This window comes from Lampris incognitus, chromosome 8, assembly GCF_029633865.1.
Source record: "Lampris incognitus isolate fLamInc1 chromosome 8, fLamInc1.hap2, whole genome shotgun sequence".
NCBI classification, from domain to species: domain Eukaryota; kingdom Metazoa; phylum Chordata; class Actinopteri; order Lampriformes; family Lampridae; genus Lampris; species Lampris incognitus.
Window position 1 is genome coordinate 60,169,102 of NC_079218.1, and position 23,318 is coordinate 60,192,419.

The following is a 23,318-nucleotide window of genomic DNA, read 5'->3' on the forward strand; positions in this document are numbered from 1 at the left end:
GTTGATGGTGGTTTAGGGTAGACTCCACACTGCAGCTGCCTGCCTGCTCCAACACCTCTGTGTGTGGCACTCTGTCCTCCCAAGTCCTGCTGAGGATCCTCTGGAGACATCTGACATGGAAGGCCTCCAGGCTTCTGAGGTGGTGCTGTAGATGGTCCTGCCTCACATCCATAGAGTAGTGAGGAGATGCACACTGCTGTGTAAACAAGCACTTTGGTGTGGAGACTGAGGTTGCTGTTTTGGAAAACCCTTCTCCTTAGACGACCAAAATATGTTGAGGCTTGTTTGAGGCGGTGCTGGATCTCATCATCCGTTGTGCAGGTGTCAGATAGCATGCTTCCCAGATATTTGAAGGCGGGAACAGTGGCCAGTTGTTGCCCTTCTGCTGTGAAGGTTGTTGGGTGGCTTGGGAGGTAACCACCAAATATGGCTGCAGATCTTTGGCTATGACCACTGCCACTGCTTTCATCGTTTCTTTGTTTTGTGTGGTTTTGTGAATTTGTCGCATGTTGTTGTGGGAGGGCAGCAGTGTGAGACTGTTGTGTTTCCAGTAATGACTTGACTCTCCTCCTCCACCTGCAAGGGACCCGGCCAGGTGATGGCGACGTAAATGAGACATCATGTTAGTCAAGTCAGTTTTATTTGTGTAGCCCAATATCACAAGTTAGGGCGGCACGGTGGCGCAGTGGTTAGCATGGTCGCCTCACGGCAAGAAGGTCCTGGGTTCGAGCCCCGGGGTAGTCCAACCTTGGGGGTCATCAATTGTCAATTGTCCCGAGGTATGAATGTGTGTGTGTGTGGGCCCTGTGATGGTCTGGCGGCCTGTCCAGGGTGTCTCCCCGCCTGCCACCCAGTGATTGCTGGGGTAGGCTCCAGCATCCCGGCCACCCTGAGAGCAGGATGAGCCGTTTGGATGATGGATGGATGTCACAAATGACAGATGTGCCTCAGTCAGGGGCTTTACAGCAACCCAACATGCTGTCCTGAGAGCCTCACATCAGATCAGGAACACCTCCCCAAACCCTTTAACAGGGAGAAAAAACAGGAAGAAACCTCAGGGAGAGCACCAGAGCAACAATTAGGTTAGAAGTGTTTCCACTCGAGCCTTGGGCCTCCGGGTAGTGTAGCGGTCTATTCCGTTGCCTACCAACACGGGGATCGCCAGTTCGAATCCCCGTGTTAACTCCAGCTTGGTCAGGCGTCCCTACAGACACGGTTGGCCGTGTGTGCGGATGGGAAGCCAGATGTGTGTCCTGGTCGCTGCAATAGCGCCTCCTCTGGTCGGTCGGGGCACCTGTTCGGGGGGGAGAGGGAACTGGGGGTAATAACGTCCCCCTGGTGAAGCTCCTCACTGTCAGGTGAAAAGAAGTGGCTGGTGACTCCACATGTATGGGAGGAGGCATGTGGTAGTCTGCAGCCCTCCCCGGATCAGCAGAGGGGGTGGAGCAGCGACCGGGACGGCTCGGGAGAGTGGGGTCATTGGACAGGTCCTCCAGTGGCTGCATCCACCGTGTCCGCACTAAGCGGGTCTGGAAGACGGCGGTGCCTCTTCACATGATCGGCTTCTCTTGGTCTCGCTCGTCCTCGCCGTTGTCACGTCGGAGCTGGGAGGACATGTGTTGGTCGTCTCCTCCGTGCCGTGTTTGCATGCAGAGCGCTGATAGGCTGCAGGGAGGTGGTGTGGACCTGAGTGGACAGCCTGCGTGTCGTCTGCAGCACAGCAAGCAAGTTGTAGAAGCTCTAGAGAAACGACCGGCATGTCGTGATACCACAGTGCACATGTGCGTATTGAACCGTAGGGGGTGTACCGAACGGCTCGACACCTTATTGTGTACTGTTGCATCCCTGGTGTTTACATTATTATTACATTATTATGACATTGTTGTGGGAGTCTGTCTGAGTAGGTGGAAGTGGTGCTGTATTATTACATTGTTATTACATTGTTGTGTGAGTCTGTCTGAGTAGGTGGAAGTGGTGCTGTGTTATGACATTGTTATTACATTGTTGTGTGAGTCTGTCTGCGTAGGTGGAAGTGGTGCTGTGTTATGACATTGTTATGACCTTGTTGTGTGAGTCTGTCTGCGTAGGTGGAAGTGGTGCTGTATTTGTAGTGCGTAGCAGGGCTTTGCTGTGGGTGGATGAACAATTTAAAACGACGTCCTCTGAGCGAAGAGCCGGTGGCTTCCAGGAGAAACAAAGCCCTCCTAATCGTATCCCATAATCCCTTAATCCCGAGCCTTTATACAACTTGTGCTTTCTGCTTCTGTTCAGAACTGTTTATTTTTCACATTTTATTTTTTACCTTTAGTTTGATTTATATATTTCATCATACACACACACACACACACACATATACAGTTTGGTGACAAATCAACGGACAGAGCTGAATGATGGACCCCTACTACAGTGGCGGGGGGGGGGTCTGGGGTCTGGTAAGCAGTGGGGTCGTGCTCCTGGTGTGGTTTGGGTCCACTTGTCTCCGTAGAGGGAAGGGTCAGTGCAGATCAGTACCAAGTTATTCTGAGTGTCCCCCTTCATCCTATGATGAGACACTCTACCCTGATGGGGAGGGGTCTCTTCCAGGATGACAATGCCCCCATCCAGGACACGAGGGGTCACCGGACGGTTTGATGAGGATGAAGATGATGTAACTCGTATGCTGTGGCCTTCACAGCCACCGGACCTCAGCCCGGCTGAACACCTACGGGAGGGTTTGGACTGATGTGTTAGGCGGAGCTCTCCACCGCCACCATCACAACACCACCAGATGAGGGCGTGTGTCTTCTGGAAGAATGGTGTCCATCCTCCCGTAGAGTCCAGACCCCCGGAGGATCTATGCTCTAGATGCTGGTGGTGGAACAACACCTTGTTAAGACCCGTTATGTTGTGTTGGTTTATCCTTTCATTTGTCACCCGTCTGTATATGAGAGAAATGAGACGGAGTGGTGGTGAACTGATGCCGGTTCTGGTTCTGTCTGCACACGGAGCTTGACTTTGTCAGAACTCTCTGTTTCAGGGGCCTTTGTTGACATTATAAGGACACAACAGTAGACTTGACATTCTTGTAGTTTCTGTCTTCCCAACACAGATCTCCGGATGGAGCCGTCAGGGTCAGGGGAGGTCTCGGGTCGGACTGCCCAGTCCGGGAGTCCGGTGGAGGGACGGGAGCTCGGCAGCGCTGGGGAGGATGTCAGGTAGGCCCACTTCATCTCCGCACTTTAACCACTTGCTGCTGAGAAAGGAGAACCTGCCGGACACTCAGACACACACAGAACTAAGACAGCTGTGGTTGAAATGTTGCTTCAGAAATGGAGGCGGTGTGTGTGTGTGTGTGTGTGTGTGTGTGTGTGTGTGTGTGTGTGTGTGTGTGAGTGAGTGAGTGAGTGAGTGAGTGAGTGTGTGTGTGTGTGTGTGTGTGTGTGTGTGTGTGAGTGAGTGAGTGAGTGTGTGTGTGTGAGTGAGTGAGTGAGTGAGTGAGTGAGTGAGTGAGTGAGTGCGTGCGTGCGTGCGTGCGTGCGTGCGAGCGAGCGAGCGCGCGCGCGCGTGAGAGTGAGTGAGTGAGTGAGTGAGTGAGTGAGTGAGTGTGAGTGAGTGAGTGAGTGAGTGAGTGAGTGAGTGTGTGTGTGTGTGTGAGTGAGTGAGTGAGTGAGTCAGTCAGTCAGTCAGTCAGTCAGTCAGTCAGTCAGTCAGTCAGTGCGTGCGTGCGTGCGTGCGTGCGTGCGAGCGAGCGAGCGAGTGAGTGTGAGTGTGTGTGTGTGTGTATGTGTGGACTCCGCCGGACTAAAAGCGGACTAAACGCGGACTCCGCAGGACTAAACGCGGACTAAACGCGGACTCCGTCGGACTAAAAGCGGACTAAACGCGGACTCCGTCGGACTAAACGCGGACTCCGCCGGACTAAAAGCGGACTAAACGCGGACTCCGCCGGACTAAAAGCGGACTAAACGCGGACTCCGTCGGACTAAACGCGGACTAAACGCGGACTCCGTCGGACTAAAAGCGGACTCCGCCGGACTAAAAGCGGACTCCGTCGGACTAAAAGCGGACTAAACGCGGACTCCGTCGGACTAAACGCGGACTCCGCAGGACTAAACGCGGACTAAACGCGGACTCCGTCGGACTAAAAGCGGACTAAACGCGGACTCCGTCGGACTAAACGCGGACTAAACGCGGACTCCGTCGGACTAAAAGCGGACTCCGCCGGACTAAAAGCGGACTAAACGCGGACTCCGCCGGACTAAACGCGGACTCCGCCGGACTAAAAGCGGACTAAACGCGGACTCCGCCGGACTAAAAGTGGACTAAAAGCGGACTCCGCCGGACTAAAAGCGGACGTCCGCGAGCCCTGTGCGCGCAAAGCTCAGGTTTTACGAGCGACCCGCCGCCCCGCCCCGCCCCGCCCCGGTGGGTGTCACACTAAAGACGGCTCGGCGTGTATTTCCCACATCGACCTCCAATAAATTTGACCCCGACCCACCAGAGGGGGCGCTAGTGCAGCGACCAGGACACATACCCACATCCGGCTTCCCATCCGCAGACACGGCCAATTGTGTCTGTAGGGACGCCCGACCAAGCCGGTTGTTGGTGGGCAACGGGACAGACCGCCACGCCACCCGGAAGCCAAAACTAAATGTGTCCCTTTAACACGCGGGTCATTTGTTGTGTGTGTGTGTGTGTGTGTGTGTGTGCACTGCAGCAGAAGGTGGGTGTGTAGTAACCCCACCGGGCTGGTCCTGGCTGTGATGGGACTCCCCCACCCACATGCTGATGTGGTTGTTTCAGCTGTCATTACTTATTCTACACTTCTCCTCACTGTAGAGGGGAGCAAAGCGAGGAGCACTTCTATGACTGCCAGGAGGTTCTGGAGCCTCCTCTCCTCTCCTTTGGCTCCTCTGGGCCGGAGGAGAGGAGAGGAGGAGGTATAGGAGAAGACGACGAAAGCCTTCTGCCACACACACAGACTGACAGTCAGGCTGAGTCCCGGCCCGGCGGCGGTGGGGCGAGCGGCGCCCGGCCCGGCGGCGGTGGGGCGAGCGGCGCCCGGCCCGGCGGCGGTGGGGCGAGCAGCACCCAGCCCGGTGCCGGCGGGGCGAGCAGCACCCAGCCCGGCGGCGGCGGTGGGGCGAGCGGCGCCCAGGTCGCCCCGCCGGCAACGGGTGCAGAAGGTGCTGAAGGTGCGGACGAGGAGAGTTGGGGTGAGGCCACGGTGGAGGAGGCAGATGGAGGAATGGATTCAGATGTGGAAGTGAAGGAGGAGGAAAACACAGCGCCTGAGTTTGATGACGAGTACCTGAGGGAGGCGGAGAAAGACCTGAGCGAGGAGGAGAAGGAGGTGAGTAGAAGCACAGGAGGAGGCTCTGCAGAAGTTGTGTTGACTTTGTCCCGGTGGAAAGATGAGTGTGGTGAACCCCTTTGTGAAAATGAAATAATTATCCAGCCACTGAGAGCATCACATCCTACAGATCATATGAGGGAATGGTTCTACCGGGTTGGTCAGAGCCAAACAGAACCGACATTTCAATTCTGTAGTGTTGAGATGTTTAACTGGACCAATGTCTCTCTGTCTCAGAGTCGCAGACTGGAGAGCTTGTCTCTGAAGGAGAGAGGAAACAACCAGTTTAAAGCTGGAGGTGAGACATATTAATACCACACTACACACACACACACACACACACACACACGGTACACACTAACAGTACACACACACACACGCACACGGTACACACTAACAGTACACACACACACACACACACAGTACACACTAACAGTACCACAGCACACACACACGGTACACACTAACAGCACACACACACACACACACACGGTACACACTAACAGTACACACACACACACGCACACGGTACACACTAACAGTACACACACACACACACACACAGTACACACTAACAGTACCACAGCACACACCGCACTTTGTGTTAATGTTACTGTACAAAGTGTCTTTCATTTGTTCAGAGTAAATCAGAATAGATCACAGAAGGTGGAGTCACTTCATCTGGGCGCAATGTTTCATCATCCCCACCCTTATAAACAATACAGTGGCTGCAGGTACCCCCACCCTTATAAACAATACAGTGGCTGCAGGTACCCCCACCCTTATAAACAATACAGTGACTGCAGGTGTCCCCACCCTTATAAACAATACAGTGGCTGCAGGTGTCCCCACCCTTATAAACAATACAGTGGCTGCAGGTGTCCCCACCCTTATAAACAATACAGTGACTGCAGGTGTCCCCACCCTTATAAACAATACAGTGGCTGCAGGTGTCCCCACCCTTATAAACAATACAGTGACTGCAGGTGTCCCCACCCTTATAAACAATACAGTGGCATAACGACCCAAACCAACCACCAGTTTCATATGCAGATACGGGTGTGACCATTAACTAGAGGTACAGTGGCCATGTGTACTATTCACAGAAGGTTGGGGAATAGTTGCCATCACAGTGTTGTAAGATGGTGACAGATGTACTTGGAGCCCCCCTGGTTCAGGGATGGTCATTCCCTCTTCACATAGATGGCCTCTTCAACTCCTCATTCAAACCAGCGTTCCTCTCTGAAAGAGTGGCCACTAGCTGGTAGATGGTGTAGACTGTGGAGTCCCGGTCTGTAGATGGTGTAGACTGTGGAGTCCTGGTCTGTAGATGGTGTAGACTGTGAAGTCCTCGTCTGTAGATGGTGTAGACTGTGAAGTCCTGGTCTGTAGATGGTGTAGACTGTGGAGTCCTGGCCTGTAGATGGTGTAGACTGTGGAGTCCTGGTCTGTAGATGGTGTAGACTGTGGAGTCCTGGCCTGTAGATGGTGTAGACTGTGGAGTCCTGGTCTGTAGATGGTGTAGACTGTGGAGTCCTGGCCTGTAGATGGTGTAGACTGTGGAGTCCTGGCCTGTAGATGGTGTAGACTGTGGAGTCCTGGTCTGTAGATGGTGTAGACTGTGTAGATGGTGTAGACTGTGTAGATGGTGTAGACTGTGGAGTCCTGGTCTGACGTGTTAGCTCTCCTGTGTTGTGTCATCCTCTTGGCCGGTGTCTGTTTGGTTTTCCCAAAGTACAAGTCACGGTAATCCTCCTGGTACTTAACAGCTACACTATATTGCTCTGTTTGTGCTGGGGTCCTGATCCTTGGGGTGGACCAACTTCTGGTGCAACGTGTTTTGGGGTTTGAAAGCAACTGAGACGCTGTGTTTGGAAAATACCTGTCTCAGCTTTTCTGACACTCCAGCCACATACAGAGTCACCACTGGTTTACACTTAGACAGCTGTGGTCCTTCTCCTCTCTTGTATCAGCTGGTGCACTGTTTGGGGTCTTCCTGGCTTTGACAAACGCCCAGTTAGGATAGCCACACTTCACCAGGACCTGTTTAATCAGAATCATGCCTGTCCAGGGTGTCTCCCCGCCTGCCGCCCAATGACTGCTGGGATAGAATCCAGCATCCCCGCAACCCTGAGAGCAGGATGAGCGGTTCAGATAATGGATGGATGTGTATTGGCCATGCAGGTCTGCACATACATGGAATGTGACTCTGGTTTCATGGCTCTCTCAGTGTACTGAACATAGAATAACAACACTACTACACAACTCTCTCAGTGTACTGAACATAGAATAACAACACTACTACACAACTCTCTCAGTGTACTGAACATAGAATAACAACACTACAACACAACTCTCTCGGTGTACTGAACATAGAATAACAACACTACTACACAACTCTCTCAGTGTACTGAACATACAATAACAACACTACAACACAACAATCTTCACATATATACACAAGGACTGACTTATACAGGAGAAATAAGAGGTGATAAGGTGCAGTGGTGCAGAGAATATATCAGAGATGCTGAAACACATGTTAGCTGCTTACTGACATAAACTCACCGGCCACTTTATTAGGCACACCTGTCCAACTGCTCGTTAACGCAAATTTCTAATCAGCCAATCACATGGCAGCAACTCAATGCATTTAGGCATGTAGACATGGTCAAGACAATCTGCTGCAGTTCAAACCGAGCATCAGAATGGGGAAGAAAGGTGATTTAAGTGACTTTGAACGTGGCATGGTTGTTGGTGCCAGACGGGCTGGTCTGAGTATTGCAGAAACTGCTGATCTACTGGGATTTTCACGCACAACCATCTCTAGGGTTTACAGAGAATGGTCCGAAAAAGAGAAAATATCCAGTGAGCGGCAGTTCTGTGGGCGAAAATGCCTTGTTGATGCCAGAGGTCAGAGGAGAATGGCCAGACTGGTTCGAGCTGATAGAAAGGCAACAGTAACTCAAATAACCACTCATTACAACCGAGGTATGCAGAAGAGCATCTCTGAACGCACAACACGTCGAACCTTGAGGCAGATGGGCTACAGCGGCAGAAGACCACACCGGGTGCCACTCCTGTCAGCTAAGAACAGGAAACTGAGGCTACAATTCGCACAGGCTCACCAAAATTGGACAATAGAAGATTGGAAAAACGTTGCCTGGTCTGATGAGTCTCGATTTCTGCTGCGACATTCGGATGGTAGGGTCAGAATTTGGCGTCAACAACATGAAAGCATGGATCCATCCTGCCTTGTATCAACGGTTCAGGCTGGTGGTGGTGGTGTAATGGTGTGGGGGATATTTTCTTGGCACACTTTGGGCCCCTTAGTACAAACTGAGCATCGTGTCAACGCCACAGCCTACCTGAGTATTGTTGCTGACCATGACCATCCCTTTATGACCACAGTGTTCCCATCTTCTGATGGCTACTTCCAGCAGGATAACGCGCCATGTCATAAAGCTCGAATCATCTCAGACTGGTTTCTTGAACATGACAATGAGTTCACTGTACTCAAATGGCCTCCACAGTCACCAGATCTCAATCCAATAGATCACCTTTGGGATGTGGTGGACCGGGAGATTCGCATCATGGATGTGCAGCCGACAAATCTGCAGCAACTGCGTGATGCTATCATGTCAATATGGACCAAACTCTCTGAGGAATGTTTCCAGTACCTTGTTGAATCTATGCCACGAAGGATTAAGGCAGTTCTGAAGGCAAAAGGGGGTCCAACCCGGTACTAGCAAGGTGTACCTAATAAAGGGGCCAGTGAGTGTACATGCCTGAGGTACATGTACACGACAGAGTGTACCAGTATACACACAATGTACAGTACAGTATATACAACATGTACAGTACAGTATATACATCATGTACAGTACAGTGTATACAACATGTACAGTACAGTATATACATCATGTACAGTACAGTATATACAACATGTACAGTATAGTGTATACAACATGTACGGTACAGTATATACATCATGTACAGTACAGTATATACAACATGTACAGTACAGTATATACAACATGGTTGATTTATTGACAGTGTTAAGTGTTCATCTGAATGACAGCCCGCAGAAAGAAAGTGTTTTTATATCTGGTTGTTTTGGGGTACAGTGCTCTGTAGCGCCTACCAGAGGGGAGGAGTTGGAACAGGTTGTGACCAGGATGTGATGGGTCTGCAGTGATGTTGCCTGCCCGGTTCCTGAGTCTGGAGGTGTCTAAGTCCTGAATGGAGGCCAGGTTGGCACCAGTGATTTTCTCTGCAGACCTAACTGTCCGTTGTAGTCTGTCCCTGTCCTGTTTGGTGACTGATCCAAACCACACAGTGATGGATGTGCAGAGGACAGACAGTGATGGATGTGCAGAGGACAGACCGTGGTGGATGTGCAGAGGACAGACAGTGATGGATGTGCAGAGGACAGACAGTGGTGGATGTGCAGAGGACAGACAGTGGTGGATGTGCAGAGGACAGACAGTGGTGGATGTGCAGAGGACAGACAGTGATGGATGTGCAGAGGACAGACAGTGGTGGATGTGCAGAGGACAGACTGGGTTACTACAGTGTAGAACTGAATCAGCAGTTCCTGAGGCAGGTTGAACTTCTTGAGCTGGTGGAGAAAGTCCATCCTCTGCTGGGCCTTTTTGATGATTGTGTCTATGTGGATGTCCACCTTAGGTCCTGGGAGATTGTAGAACCCAGAAATCTGTAGGTTTTCACCGTAGACACAATGCTGTTGAGTATGGTGAGGGGGGGCAGTGTTGGGGGACTCCTCCTTGGGTCCACTGTCATCTCCACTGTTTTGTATGTGTTCAGCTCCAGGTTGTTCTGTCCACACCAGAGGGCCAGCTGATCAACTTCCTGTCTGTATGCAGACTCGTCACCATCCTGGATAAGGCCGATGATGGTTGTGTCGTCTGCAAACTTCAGGAGTTGAACAGACGAGTCACCTGAGGTGCAGTCATTTGTGTAGAGGGAGAAGAGTAGAGGGGAGAGCACACATCCCTGGGGGGCGCCAGTGCTGGTTGTCCGAGTGCTGGATGTGATTTTCCCCAGCCTCACCAGCTGCCTCCTGTCTGTCAGGAAGTCTTTATCCACTGCCAGATGGGGGGCGCTGGTACCTAGAGCCGGGTGAGTTTGGAGTGGAGGGCATCTGGGATGATGGCGTTGAACTAGGTGGGGGGAAAAAATCAATTCATGTTGTAAGAATCGCAATTCTTATCTTCTACGATTCTGAATAGATTCGCAAATTCCAAAAATCAATTTTAAAAAGGGTTTTTTTTCAGCCTTCTCGCAGCTGGCAATGTTGACTTGCCATGCGCCTGTTCCAGCTTCCGCAAAACCCGACAGTGGCTAGTCAGTCGCTGCTAGCGTTAGCTCTTGATAACCTTTCTAAAAATGGAGCAGTAACAAATTCAGCCAGTGCCGTCATCATTGAAGGCACATGTTTGGGCACATTTTGGATTGTACAACCTCCCGGGCAAGAAGGAGCTTGACATGACTCGTTCAATATGCAAGCGTTGCGAAATGAAAGTGAAGTATTTGGGGAACAGTACGCATGTTAGGTCTCACTACATACGCCATCACCCTGCGCTGAAAGAAGTGGAACAACGACCTCCTGCATCATTAACACACAAGCAACGCATGCTGCACCACTTGACCAAACTCCCAGCCAATTCTGAACGGGCAAAACAAATAATAACTAGATCCATCACCTGTTTCATTTCAACAGACCTGCACCCCTACAGCGTAGTCCACAGTGAAGGCTTCAGATTTATGGTCCGACATACCATCACGTCGTTGTGTTACTGAGAAAGGTTGGGTTTGCCTTTGTGCGTTCACATTATTGCAATCAGTTGATATAACGTTGTCACATATAACAACTACATCATCTTACACACACTTTAGTCTGCTTTCATGCCATAAGTTGCCACACCGCCTTTCTTAGCGCACAGCGAACTGGAGTAGATCCTGAAACCAGCACCCCTATGTACCAAATCTAGAATCCATTTTCAGTCGGGAATCCTTTTGAATCGGAAATCGATTTTGAATTGAATCCTGACCCCAAGAATCGAAATTAAATTGAATTGTGAGATTCCGAAAGATCCCCACCCCTACCTACCTTGAACGCTGAGCTGAAGTCCACAAACAGCACCCTTGCGTATGTCCCTGGGGAGTCAGGTGGTGGAAGATGTAGTGCAATCCCATGTTGACTGCATCCTCCACTGACCTGTTTGCTCGGTAGGCAAACTGCAGGGGGTGGAGCAGGGGGCCTGTGATGTCCTTCAGGTGGGCCAACACCAGTCTCTTGAAGCATTTCGTGACCGCTGACAGCCTGGATAGCTGCGCTCCATGTCGGTAATTTGATCAGCAGGTGTTCTAACGCCTCTTTAACACAGGCCTGGGGTGGATATAAATAAATGATGAACATGCCCGCGGTGAATAGAACGGTGTCCGGTCAGTGAAAAGGGTCTCGAAGTGAGGGCTGCATGATGTCTTCAACGCTGTGACATCCGTACACCAACCTTTGTTGATGTAGAAGCATATGCCGCCTCCCTGTTTTCCCCCCGATAGCGCCGTATCGCGGTCCACCCGGAGGAGTTGGAACTGCGGCGGGTTAAGTGTACTGTCTGGTATGTGCTCACTAAGCCAGGTTTCAGTGAGGCACAGGGCAGCAGATCTGGAAAGGTTTTTTCCATTTAGGACCCGCAGTTCGACCATCTTGTTGGCCAGGGAGCGGCCATTCACCAGGTGGCTTGACGGGAGTGTGGGTCTAAATCCCCGCTGTCGCAGTTTAATGAGTGCTCTGGCTCGCTTACCCCATCAGCATCCTCATCGTAGTCCGCACAGAGCTGTATCAATCAGGACCTCGGCAAGACTTTATTTGAAATGTTCAACTAAAAAGCTGGGCGTCAGGGTAGTGTGGCGGTCTATTCCGTTGCCTACCAACACGGGGCTCGCCAGTCCGAATCCCCTTCTTACCTCCGGCTTGGTCGGGCGTCCCTACAGACACAATTGGCCGTGTCTGTGGGTGGGAAGCCGGATGTGGGTATGTGTCCTGGTCGCTGCACTAGCGCCTCCTCTGGTCTGTTGGGGCGCCTGTTCGGTGGGGGGAAGGGGAACTGGGGGGAATAGCATGATCCTCTCACACGCTACGTCCCCCCTGGTGAAACTCCTCACTGTCAGGTGAAAAGAAGTGGCTGGTGACTCCACATGTATCGGAGGAGGCATGTGGTGGTCTGCAGCCCTCCCCGGATCAGCAGAGGGGGTGGAGCAGAGACCGGGATGGCTCGGAAGAGTGGGGTAATTGGCCGGGTACAATTGAGGAGAAAGGGGTGGGGGGGGGAGTTCAATTAAAGTTGGTAAGACATCTGTTCAGTTTGTCCAGTGGACAGTTGGAGACTTAACAGTCCTTCCTGCTGTGTGTCACCAGTGGATGGCCGCTGGAAACTAAACTAATAAACAAAAACAGGAAAAGTACAAGAGAGCGCAGAACTGAGGCTACCGTCTTCGGCGCCATCTTGATGACGTGGGATGAATGTGGGATTTCTCCCCTTCCCCGGCCGCTGTGTGGGTGGGGACGCTGTCAGCTCGGTGGTCCAGCGTCCTGATGACTCCTGGTTTGTGCTCCAGTGGATGACGAGAGTCAGACCTTCAGTACCGATCAGTATGTGTTGGTTTACAGATCAGATGTCCCCCATCACCAATTACAACTTCACAGTGTGAGAAGGCTACCCTGTCATGTTCCACATCCTCCCTGGTGAACTTGATGTGGTGTCCACAGGGTTCATGTGGTTGGTGAAATGTGCTACATCCTGAGATTTAACTTTAACCCAGGTGTCGTCCACAAACCTGAACCAATGGCTAGGTGGTGACCCTGGATAGGACATCAGAGCCTCTTTTCCACTTCCTCCATGTACAAGTTGGCCGCTACAGGTGGCCCCCATGCCTCTGCCTATAGTACTGCCCCCTGTATGTGAAGTACGTGGACTGAAGAATAAGGGTGGGGATACCTGCAGTCAGCTGAGACTAAAGAGGTTACTTAGATGAAATGTTTCTCCCACTACACTTTGTGTCCAGATGAACAGATTCAGCTTACTGAGGAGCATCAAGACAAATCAGAACATTTTCACGTATTTGTTTCTTTTTTGGGGCGACGCGGTGGCCCAGTGGTCAGCACTGTTACCTCACAGAAAGACGGTCCTGGGTTCGAGCCCCAGGCTGTCCCAGGTCCTTTCTGTGTGGAGTTTGCATGTTCTCCCCGTGTCTGAGTGGGTTTCCTCCCACCATCATAAAGACATGCGTGTTAGGGTTAATGCTCCTGCCTGTGCCCCTGAGCAAGGCAATGGAAAGAAGACCTAGAGTTGGTCCCCGGGTGCTGCAGCTGCCCACTGCTGCTATACAATAGCATGGTTACATGCAGATCGGCACGGTGGTGCAGTGGTTAGTGCGGTCGCCTCTCAGAAAGAAGGTCCTGGGTTCGAGCCCCGGGGTAGTCCAACCTTGGGGGTCGTCCCGGGTCGTCCTCTGTGTGGAGTTTGCATGTTCTCCCCGTGTCTGCGTGGGTCTCCTCCCACAGTCCAAACACATGGAGGTCAGGTGACTTGGCCGTACCACATTGTCCCTAGGTATGAATGTGTGTGTGTGTGTGTGTGTGTGTGTGTGTGTGTGTGTGTGTGTGTGTGTGTGTGTGTGTGTGTGTGTGTGCCCTGTGATGGCCTGGCGGCCTGTCCTGGGTGTCTCCCCGCCTGCCACCCAATAACTGCTGGGATAGGCTCCAGCATCCCCGCCACCCTGAGAGCAGCATAAGCAGTTTGGATGGATGGATGATAGATGGGTGGATGGATGATGGATGGATGGATGACAGATGGATGGATAGATGAATGGATGATGGATGGATGATAGATGGGTGGATGGATGATAGATGGGTGGATGATAGATGGACGGATGATAGATGGACGGATGATGGATGGATGGACGGATGATGGATGGATTACATGCAGAGGATGAAGTTGTTGTAACAGAACAATTCATTGTAAATACAATGACAAAATAAAGTGGTTTTCTTTCTTTCCGTCTCTAATTCTTTGTGTGTGTGTGTGTGTGTGTGTGTGTGTGTGTGTGTGTGTGTGTGTGTGTGTGTGTGTGTGTGTTGTGCAGAGCACTCTGAAGCAGAGCAGAGCTACACACAGGCGTTGTGTGTGTGTCCTGTGTGTTACAGCAGAGAGAGAGCTGTCCTCTTTTCCAACCGAGCTGCAGCAAGGATCCACCTGGTACACACACACACACACACACACACACACACACACACACACACACAGAAATACAAGCATTGGTTGTTGTAGAGTCTTCGTTTGACCACCACAAACTAGAAAGCCTAACCTTAAGCCGTTATGTAATCATGATGGGGGGCTTTTATTCTGAAGGCCCATTGGTTTCTATCTGCAAAGAAGTTGTCTTTTATTTTGAAGTGGCATTGGTTTTATTCATAAAGAAACCTTCTCTGTGTCAGGATCATAAGGAGCCGGCCATCGCTGACTGCAGCCGAGGTGAGCACTCTGTGTGTGTGTGTGTGTGTGTGTGTGTGTGTGTGTGTGTGTGTGTGTGTGTGTGTGTGTGTGTGTGTGTGTGTGTGTGTGCGTGTGTGTGTGTGCGTGTGTGTGTGTGCGTGTGTGTGTGTGTGAGGGAGCAGATTTATTGATTACAGCTCCTGCTGAGCTCCCATAAGAGACAATTAGAGAATGGAGAATTGAGAAATAGAGATAAACAGAAAGATCTGACTTGATTCTGTGATTGATTGATTGATTGATTGATTGATTGATTGATTGCATTGCATTGTGCTGTAGCCATAGAGCTTAACCCAGACTACATGCGTGCCATCCTGAGGAGAGCGGAGCTTTATGAGAAGACAGACAAACTGGATGAAGCTCTGGAGGATTATAAAACTGTCCTGGATAAAGACCCTGGAAACCACACTGCCAGAGAGGCCTGCATGGTGAGAGAGAGAGAGAGAGAGAGAGAGAGAGAGAGAGAGAGAGAGAGAGAGAGAGAGAGAGAGAGAGAGAGAGAGAGAGAGAGGTGAAGTGTGTGTGTGTGTGTGTGTGTGTGTAAATGTTGCCTTGACAACCAGCAAAATACCTCCAACTCTCCTTTATCCTGCCCAATGGTCCTCAGTCCAAAGTACTTTTCCAGGTCAGTTTAATTCAAAGGGCTTTATTTACATGAGATACTGTATGATGGATACAATATGATAGATACAGTATAACAGATACAATGTGGTAGATACAGTATGATAGATACAATATGATAGATACAGTATGATAGATACAATGTGATAGATACAGTATGACAGATACAATGTGATAGATACAGTATGATAGATACAGTGTGATAGATACAATATGATAGATACAATGTGATAGATACAGTATGATAGATACAGTGTGATAGATACAATATGATAGATACAGTATGACAGATACAATGTGATAGATACAGTGTGATAGATACAGTGTGATAGATATAGTATGATGGATACAGTGTGATAGATACAATATGATGGATACAGTATGATAAATACAGTGTGATAGATACAGTATGATAGATACAGTATGATGGATACAGTGTAATAGATACAATGTGATAGATACAGTATGATAGAAACAGTATTATAGTATGATAGATACAGTATGATAGCTACAGTATGATAGAAACCGTGTAATAGATACAGTATGATAGATACAGTATGATAGAAACAGTGTGATAGATACAGTATGATAATGAGAGATACAGTATGAGATCTATAGTATGGTAGTCATGGTTACAGTAAAAACCAAAGCACTGACAGAACAATACAAACAAGTACATAAATATTTAAAAATTGAGGAAAGGAAAAACAAGTGGTTTTAATGCAACTAGTTTTATCATTTAACAATACCCCCCCCTCTCTCTCTCTCACTGCACTGCACTGCATGCTGGGAGGTTGAGTGTGTGAGTATGAGTGAGAGTGGCAAATGTGGGATTTGTGTGGCGTTTGAATTGTTTGCTGTACTGTTTTGGATTGTCCCCTGTATTCTTCAGTTGTCCTGTGTGCACCATCAGGTAAACATTCTTAATTATTTTTACTGAGTGTTCAGCGGTTTTGCCAGGTTATGTTGAGGAGGAATGGCGTCCTCCAAGATGCCGCCTCTGTCCATCCGTCATGGGATTCGGATGGTCCCTCCGGAGCCCAGTGTGGCTGTGCAGGAGGTTTTGTTGGCCGTTGGAGACCAAGTTGGACATGGCAGGCTGCTGTTTGCTTCCAGGATGGACGAGGCTGTGGTGATATTTTTGAAGGAGCAGCGTCATGTCAGTGAGATGATTGAGAGGGGTGTAGTTATCAGGGATATCCACTGTTTGTCCATTGTTGGTTCCCTCTACCATAATCACAGTGTCGGGTGTTCCGCCATTTATCCCCAACGAGTTGTTGGAAAATGAGCTGCGGAGGTTTGGTAAACTCGCCGGTGCTTTCAAAACTGTCGGTCTCGGATGTACAGATCTGAAGCTGAAACAGGTTCAGTCACTCAGGAGACAGCTGTTTATCTTTCTGGACTCTCCGACACAGAGTTTGGAGGTTTCATTTAGAGTTAGACACGGTTATGGCTTGTACATGGTGTATACTAGCTCAGAGCGGGTGGAATGTTTTGAGTGGGGCGATGTCGGCCGTAAGTGGTTCGCATGGCCGCAAGTGGAGGCAGACACTGCAGATGCTAACATCCCGCCCACCGATAATGTCTCCGAGGTGGGGAGAGGAGAACTGAGTCAGTCAGAGGAACAATCTGTTCCACCGCTTGTGGATGAGGAAATAGGCTCTCAGCCTATGGCCTCGGAGCCAGGGGCAGAGCTTGCAGAAACACTCGGCTGAACAGGTGGCTGCATCCGGCAGCTTGGCAGGGACTGAGGATGTGCTCAGTGGTGAGGGACAGGGTGTGAAGGGCGGAGGTAGGCCGTAGGTAAAAGGAACACTGAGAGTGTGGAGGAGATTCCCAGTAGCCAGGTAACAGGTGAGGCTGAGGGCTTGGATTACAGAGTCTGATAGTGTGTCAGTATCAAATGTTATATGATTCAGGGGAACCCCCCCCCCTTCTTGCTGGTGCAGTGTACAGTTACCATCATGCATTACCTGTGTGTCAGCATACCATATTTGACATAAAAATGAAAACGGCCAGTACAAAAACTTGCTGCTTCAAGTAATGTTTTCTAGGATTCCTAGTCTCGGGGGACTGACTAAATGGTCATCATCTTCTTTGGATGTCTGTGAATGTTCTCATTCATCCAGGTCATGGTTATTCAAAGGAGCTGAATCAAGTGCAACTAAATTCTGAGTCTCATCAGCAGCCAGTCAGGCTAGCTTGGTCTATCTAGTCAGAAAGGCATGAACTGAGGAAGCCTCTTGGATGAGAGGCGAACCGTCTTGACGGATATATACCAAGTCCAGCTGCACTTGATTCAACTCCTTTGGATCTTCTTTGACTGTTTTCTGGTGTATGATACACGGTTTCGTAATAGGTTCATTTTGCTTATGGCTCTCCATTCTGAAGCAAAGTGATTCAGCTACTCCAGATCTAAATCTACTCTATTCATCTCTGTCCTCTATTGTGTAGGCCTATCCTACCACCACAGTACCTTAAACAGAAACAAGGACACACAGTGTCATAGATGTGAAGCATTTTTGCATAAAATGAACTGGTCTTCCGTGAAGCTCATTAAAATGAAACAGTTAGCATTAGCATTGCTAATGCTCCACTTTGGAGCTTCTTAGAAATTCTGTGATTATTGTTGTACAAATGGAAAAACATGCCACCCTATAAACATTGCCCACAATTCAATAAAAAGTAATGGTGTTCAACCTAATGTAATGTTTTCCTACCTGTTCATACTGTGGTCCCAAGATGGCTAGCTTGGCCATGTGACCACGTTGTGTGGAAGTGTGATTGACATCGACTTAATGCTTGTTGGACGCCACTAGGGGGCAGAGTGTGGGTGACTCAATGTATCAGTGACTGAATGAATGAATGAGTGAGTGAGTTGGTGACATTGCCGGCCATAGGGGTTTAAATAAAATCACATTAACATTGCGTATGAAAAAAGCACCCGCTGCAAACTTGATATTAATGTGTGTATAAATGGTGATATAACAGTTATCCTATGCCTCATTCTTACACTATATTTACTTTATTGAACTGCATAATACATTCCCTTCAAAGCTATGTAGTAAACATCGTAATCAATCTTTAGGTTATGTACAGAGGAAACTTGTGTTACATATTTCATGAAAACAGAAGTACATTTTATGTAATGTACAGTCGCCGTGTTACATGTAGAGATGCCAGTTTTAACAACTTTTCTGAAGAATATATAGTCTGCGCTATATTCCCACCAATTTTCAAAGAGATAGGGTCAGTAATAAGAGAGAGCCGTCAGTTTGAAATAGAATGTTTTGTTATTGTTTTGAAAAGTGTGTTTCCACATGGGGTTAAAAATCAAGTGATAACACACGTAAAGCTGCCACCGCTGCAAGGTTAGCACACATTTTCTAGTGCTAGCGGCGTACACCTTGCCAAAAGTCAGCATGAGACCTAACCCCCCCCTCCCCCCCCCCCAGCTGGTACCAGTGGCCCGAATTTGGGGCCCTGGCTCACAGACTAGATAGGAAAAGGCCCTGCCCCCGGCTGACCTCTTTTTAAGTAGGGGTACACAGGAGCCCTGTATTCTGAGAGTGAAGAGCTCGAGATGGAGTGTACGGTTTGAGGAGGTCAGACAGGTAGGATGGGGCAAGTCCACTTAGGATTTTATAAGTCAGCAGGAGCAGTCGATGTCAGTGCTTAATAAAGGGTTTTGTGGGCATCCGGGTAGCGTGGCGGTCTAGTCCGTTAACTACCAACATGGGGTTCGGCGGTTCGAATCCCCGCATTACCTCCGGCTTGTCCGGGCGTCCCTACAGACACAATTGGCCGTGTCTGCAGGTGGGAAGCCGGATGTGGGTATGTATGTGTCCTGGTCGCTGCAGTAGCGCCTCCTCTGGTCTGTTGGGGCGCCTGTTCGGGGGAGGGGGGACTGGGGGGAGTAGCGTGATCCTCCCACACGCTACGTCCCCCTGGTGAAACTCCTCACTGTCAGGTGAAAAGAAGCAGCTGGTGACTCCACATGTATGGGAGGAGGTATGTGGTAGTCTGCAGCCCTCCCCGGATCAGCAGAGGGGGTGGAGCAGAGACCGGGACGGCTCGGAAGAGTGGGGTAATTGGCCGGACACAATTGGGGAGAAGAAGGGGGGGGAAATCCAAAAAAAGAAAGGGTTTTGTAAAATCCAAATGTCTGTCTCTCTCTCATTCTGTCTGTCTGTCTCTCTCCCCAGAGGTTACCTCAGCAGATCCATGAGAGGAATGAAAAGTTGAAGGAGGAGATGATGAGTATGTCATTACTGATGATGATGATGATGATAATGATAACCGTACTACTCATACTCATATTAGTGCTATGATACTAATACTAGTAGAATTGTTGTAGTAGTATTACAACTATATTTTAGTTTTCATTGTTAATATTGATAGTAGTTGATGAATCATGGGTGTTACATTGTTATGTAATAGCAACATCATTATATCCGAATGATATAATGATGTTGACTGTATACAGCATAAAAATGCTACTGTTTACCTTGTTTTATTGAGGTGATTGTAAGATTTTTTGTTTTTTAAGAAACAGTTTGACGAGTCTCGGTGCTGCCTGTAATCTTGTGTCTTGTGGGCCTCCATAGGTAAACTGAAGGACTTGGGCAACTTGTTCCTACGACCTTTTGGACTTTCAACCAACAACTTCCAGGTCAACCAGGACACCACCACTGGATCGTACTCCGTCAACTTTGTCCAGAACCCCAACAACAACAACAGATAACAAACGACAACAGGTATCAAGCAACAACAACAGATCTCAAACAACAATAGGTAACAGACAAAAACAGATAACAACAAACAACCATGGTGACGGTGGAAACCACACCACCAGATGAAGCCACATCGACGACACATGATATATTCTCCTGGAAAACCGCCATCATAGAAAAGCCACCGTCTAAACTCCACACTTGCTTTACTGCTGCACCGCTGCTCCAGCCCAGAGACTCAGTCCCACTGAGGAACTCTGAAGTGACTCGAACTGAATCAACTCCTTCCCTTCCGTGTTCCTCTTGTTTCTGTCTGAGAGGACACAGAAAGAGAAGAGCACCGAGCGTTTATGAACGAAATGATGTAAATGATCAAGAGAACCACCAAGCCTGCTTCACTTCCTGTTTGAGGTCACCTCACTTCCTCCCGCTGGCTCCACAGGAAAGCTGATCCTATGTCCTGTTTGTCTGCCTGATCCGGAATGGTCTCGGAGGAATCTGGTCTGTACTGTTCAGCCAGAATGAGATTCAGATGGGTTTTGAAGGTGAAACTTGGCTCTCGGTCACAGACGAGCTTCATTTGACAAGAAAACGTGTGCTACGAAGCAGCCTGAGAGACAGAGAGGGTTGCTGTTCTTTCTGAATCAGTCCTAAACAGAAAGACATTCATCTCTCTGTCAGTGAGACAGGTGACATGTGTGTCAGTTTGCCGTGTTACTGAACACAATAAAATATGCTTGACTTGATGTGTCTACTCTCTCTGTTAGTCTCTTTCACCTTGTGTAACACCAAAAGATCATGTATGAAGAGGTTAGAGTCCAGAAACAGGTTGTATGTTTTACACCAACGTCCTGTTTCTGTCAGTGAATGAAACTTTGGCTCTCTGTGGCAGTAAACCACATTACAGTAAACACATACACATACTGCCCCCTACAGGTGGCTCAGTGGAATGCCTCCACTACCACAAAAGTGCAGACGGGCGCCCCCCTTCTACCAACTGGACACGAGGAGTCAGATTCTGAATGGCTGAATTACTGATCCCAGTTGTCTCCTCTCTGGAAACCTTGTCAGTATCTTGTTTTCTCACATCTTGGTCCTGTATTTTTTTATGGGAAAAAATATGAAATTTCTTCTTTAACAGACAGTCTGCTGACTTTCAGTCTAGACCAGTGGTTCTCAATCAGGTCCTTATGTACCAGCAGTACTACTGTTTGTTTGTTTGTTTGTTTGTTTGTTTGTTTGTTTGTTTGTTTGTTTGTTTTGTCGACAGGTACGTCATTACATTCACCTGTTCCAGGTGTAAAACTTCCCTGGTTGGAGGCTGAATAAGTGGAACAACAGGTGAAAGTAATGAACTACATGTGGAATAGGAAACCAGTAATAATGCTGTTACCTGAGGACCTCATTCGGAACCACTGGTCTGCTGTGACTGGATGATTAATGATGTAAATCATTATTGTTGGTTATCATTCCTGATGGTTACACGTCAGAACTGTCAGAATGATGTTCTTGAGATGAGTCAACTAAACTGTAGAGAAGACACTGAGAAGCGTTACAAAGACAGAACGCAGGTTTACTGATTGTAGGAGATGACGGTACAGAAAGCTTCACTCCGAGACAAGCTACTGCCTCCATATGGACACGAGTCCACTGTTCTCGGTTCTGACCCGGCTCACTATCAAACACATAGAAGTGGGTCTTCTAATGGTCATGGGGTGTTTGAGGGGTGATGGGAAAGCGGGGATGACAGTTGAGGGCTGGTGTTTGTGCTGAGGCCCTGGGACTCCATCTTCTATCTGAGACAAAGACTTTTTTTGGGGGGGAAGGGGTTGACTCGAAGTAAAAACGACCACAGATACTTTGCCAGTTTTTGAAATCCCTCATCAGCCAGTTTAAATCAGCAGGATTTGAAGGCATATCCTACTTCTGGTGAAGTAAAAACACATGCTGCATGGTTTATGTGCCAAAACACAGGCCCCAAATTGTCATTCCACGTATTGTGGTTATAAAACTTGTTTGGTGGCAAACTGAACTGATGAGGGTTAAAGATCTGGATGAGATGAGGACAGGATGAGACACAATGGACCTCTGTATGTGTGTGTATGGCCCATGTCCCTCTCACCCAATCAGATGTCTCATCTGAAATAGCTGATTGACAGCCATGCAGTCGCACGCGGGATAACATTGCCGAAAGCCCTGAAGCTAAACTAACCCTAACCTGACCTAACCCAAACTCTAACCTAACAACCCTAACCTAACCTAACCTAAACTCTAACCTGACCTAACAACCCTAACCTAACCTGACCTAACCCTAACTATAACTCTAATTAGCCCTAACTCTAACCTAACCTGACCTAACCCTTACTCTAACCTAACAACCCTAACCTAACCCAAACTCTAACCTGACCTAACCCTTACTCTAACCTAACAACCCTAACCTAACCTAACCCAAACTCTAACCTGACCTAACAACCCTAACCTAACCTGACCTAACCCTAACTATAACTCTAATTAGCCCTAACTATAACTCTAATTAGCCCTAACTCTAACCTAACCTGACCTAACCCTTACTCAAACCTAACAACCCTAATCTAACCTAACCCTAACTATAACTCTAATTAGCCCTAACTCTAACTCTAACCTAACATAACCCTTACTCTAACCTAACAACCCTAACCTAACCCAAACTCCAACCTGACCTAACAACCCTAACTCTAACCTAACATAACCCTAACTATAACTCTAACCTAACATAACCCTTACTCTAACATAACCTTAACTCTGACCTAACCTAACCCTAAGTCTAACATAACATAACCTAACCCTAACTAGAACTCTAACCTAACATAACCTAACCCTAACTGTAACTCTAACCTAACCCTAACTCTCAACTAACATGACCTAGCCCTAACTAGAACTCTACCCTAACATAACCTAACCCTAACCCAACTCTAACCTAACCCTATCTCTGAACTAACATAACCTAACCCTAACTGTAACTCTAACCTAACATAACCCTAACTCTGAACTAACATAACCTAACCCTAACTGTAA

The 23,318-nt window shown here is 48.7% G+C and overlaps 1 protein-coding gene across 1 annotated transcript in view; it reads left to right on the top strand.

Annotated features, from left to right (window-relative positions):
* The window catches only part of ttc1 (tetratricopeptide repeat domain 1), a 31,639-nt gene extending 10,635 nt beyond the window's left edge, over nucleotides 1–21,004 (top strand). The window contains exons 2-9 of the mRNA XM_056284369.1: nucleotides 3,069–3,194; nucleotides 4,819–5,332; nucleotides 5,570–5,630; nucleotides 14,504–14,616; nucleotides 14,856–14,892; nucleotides 15,190–15,338; nucleotides 19,737–19,791; nucleotides 20,139–21,004. Of these exons, the coding sequence (XP_056140344.1) occupies nucleotides 3,097–3,194; nucleotides 4,819–5,332; nucleotides 5,570–5,630; nucleotides 14,504–14,616; nucleotides 14,856–14,892; nucleotides 15,190–15,338; nucleotides 19,737–19,791; nucleotides 20,139–20,275 (1,164 nt within the window). The 5' untranslated portion in view covers nucleotides 3,069–3,096 and the 3' untranslated portion in view covers nucleotides 20,276–21,004. The remainder of the gene's footprint in view (nucleotides 1–3,068; nucleotides 3,195–4,818; nucleotides 5,333–5,569; nucleotides 5,631–14,503; nucleotides 14,617–14,855; nucleotides 14,893–15,189; nucleotides 15,339–19,736; nucleotides 19,792–20,138) is intronic.
* The last annotated feature ends 2,314 nt before the right edge of the window (nucleotides 21,005–23,318 follow it).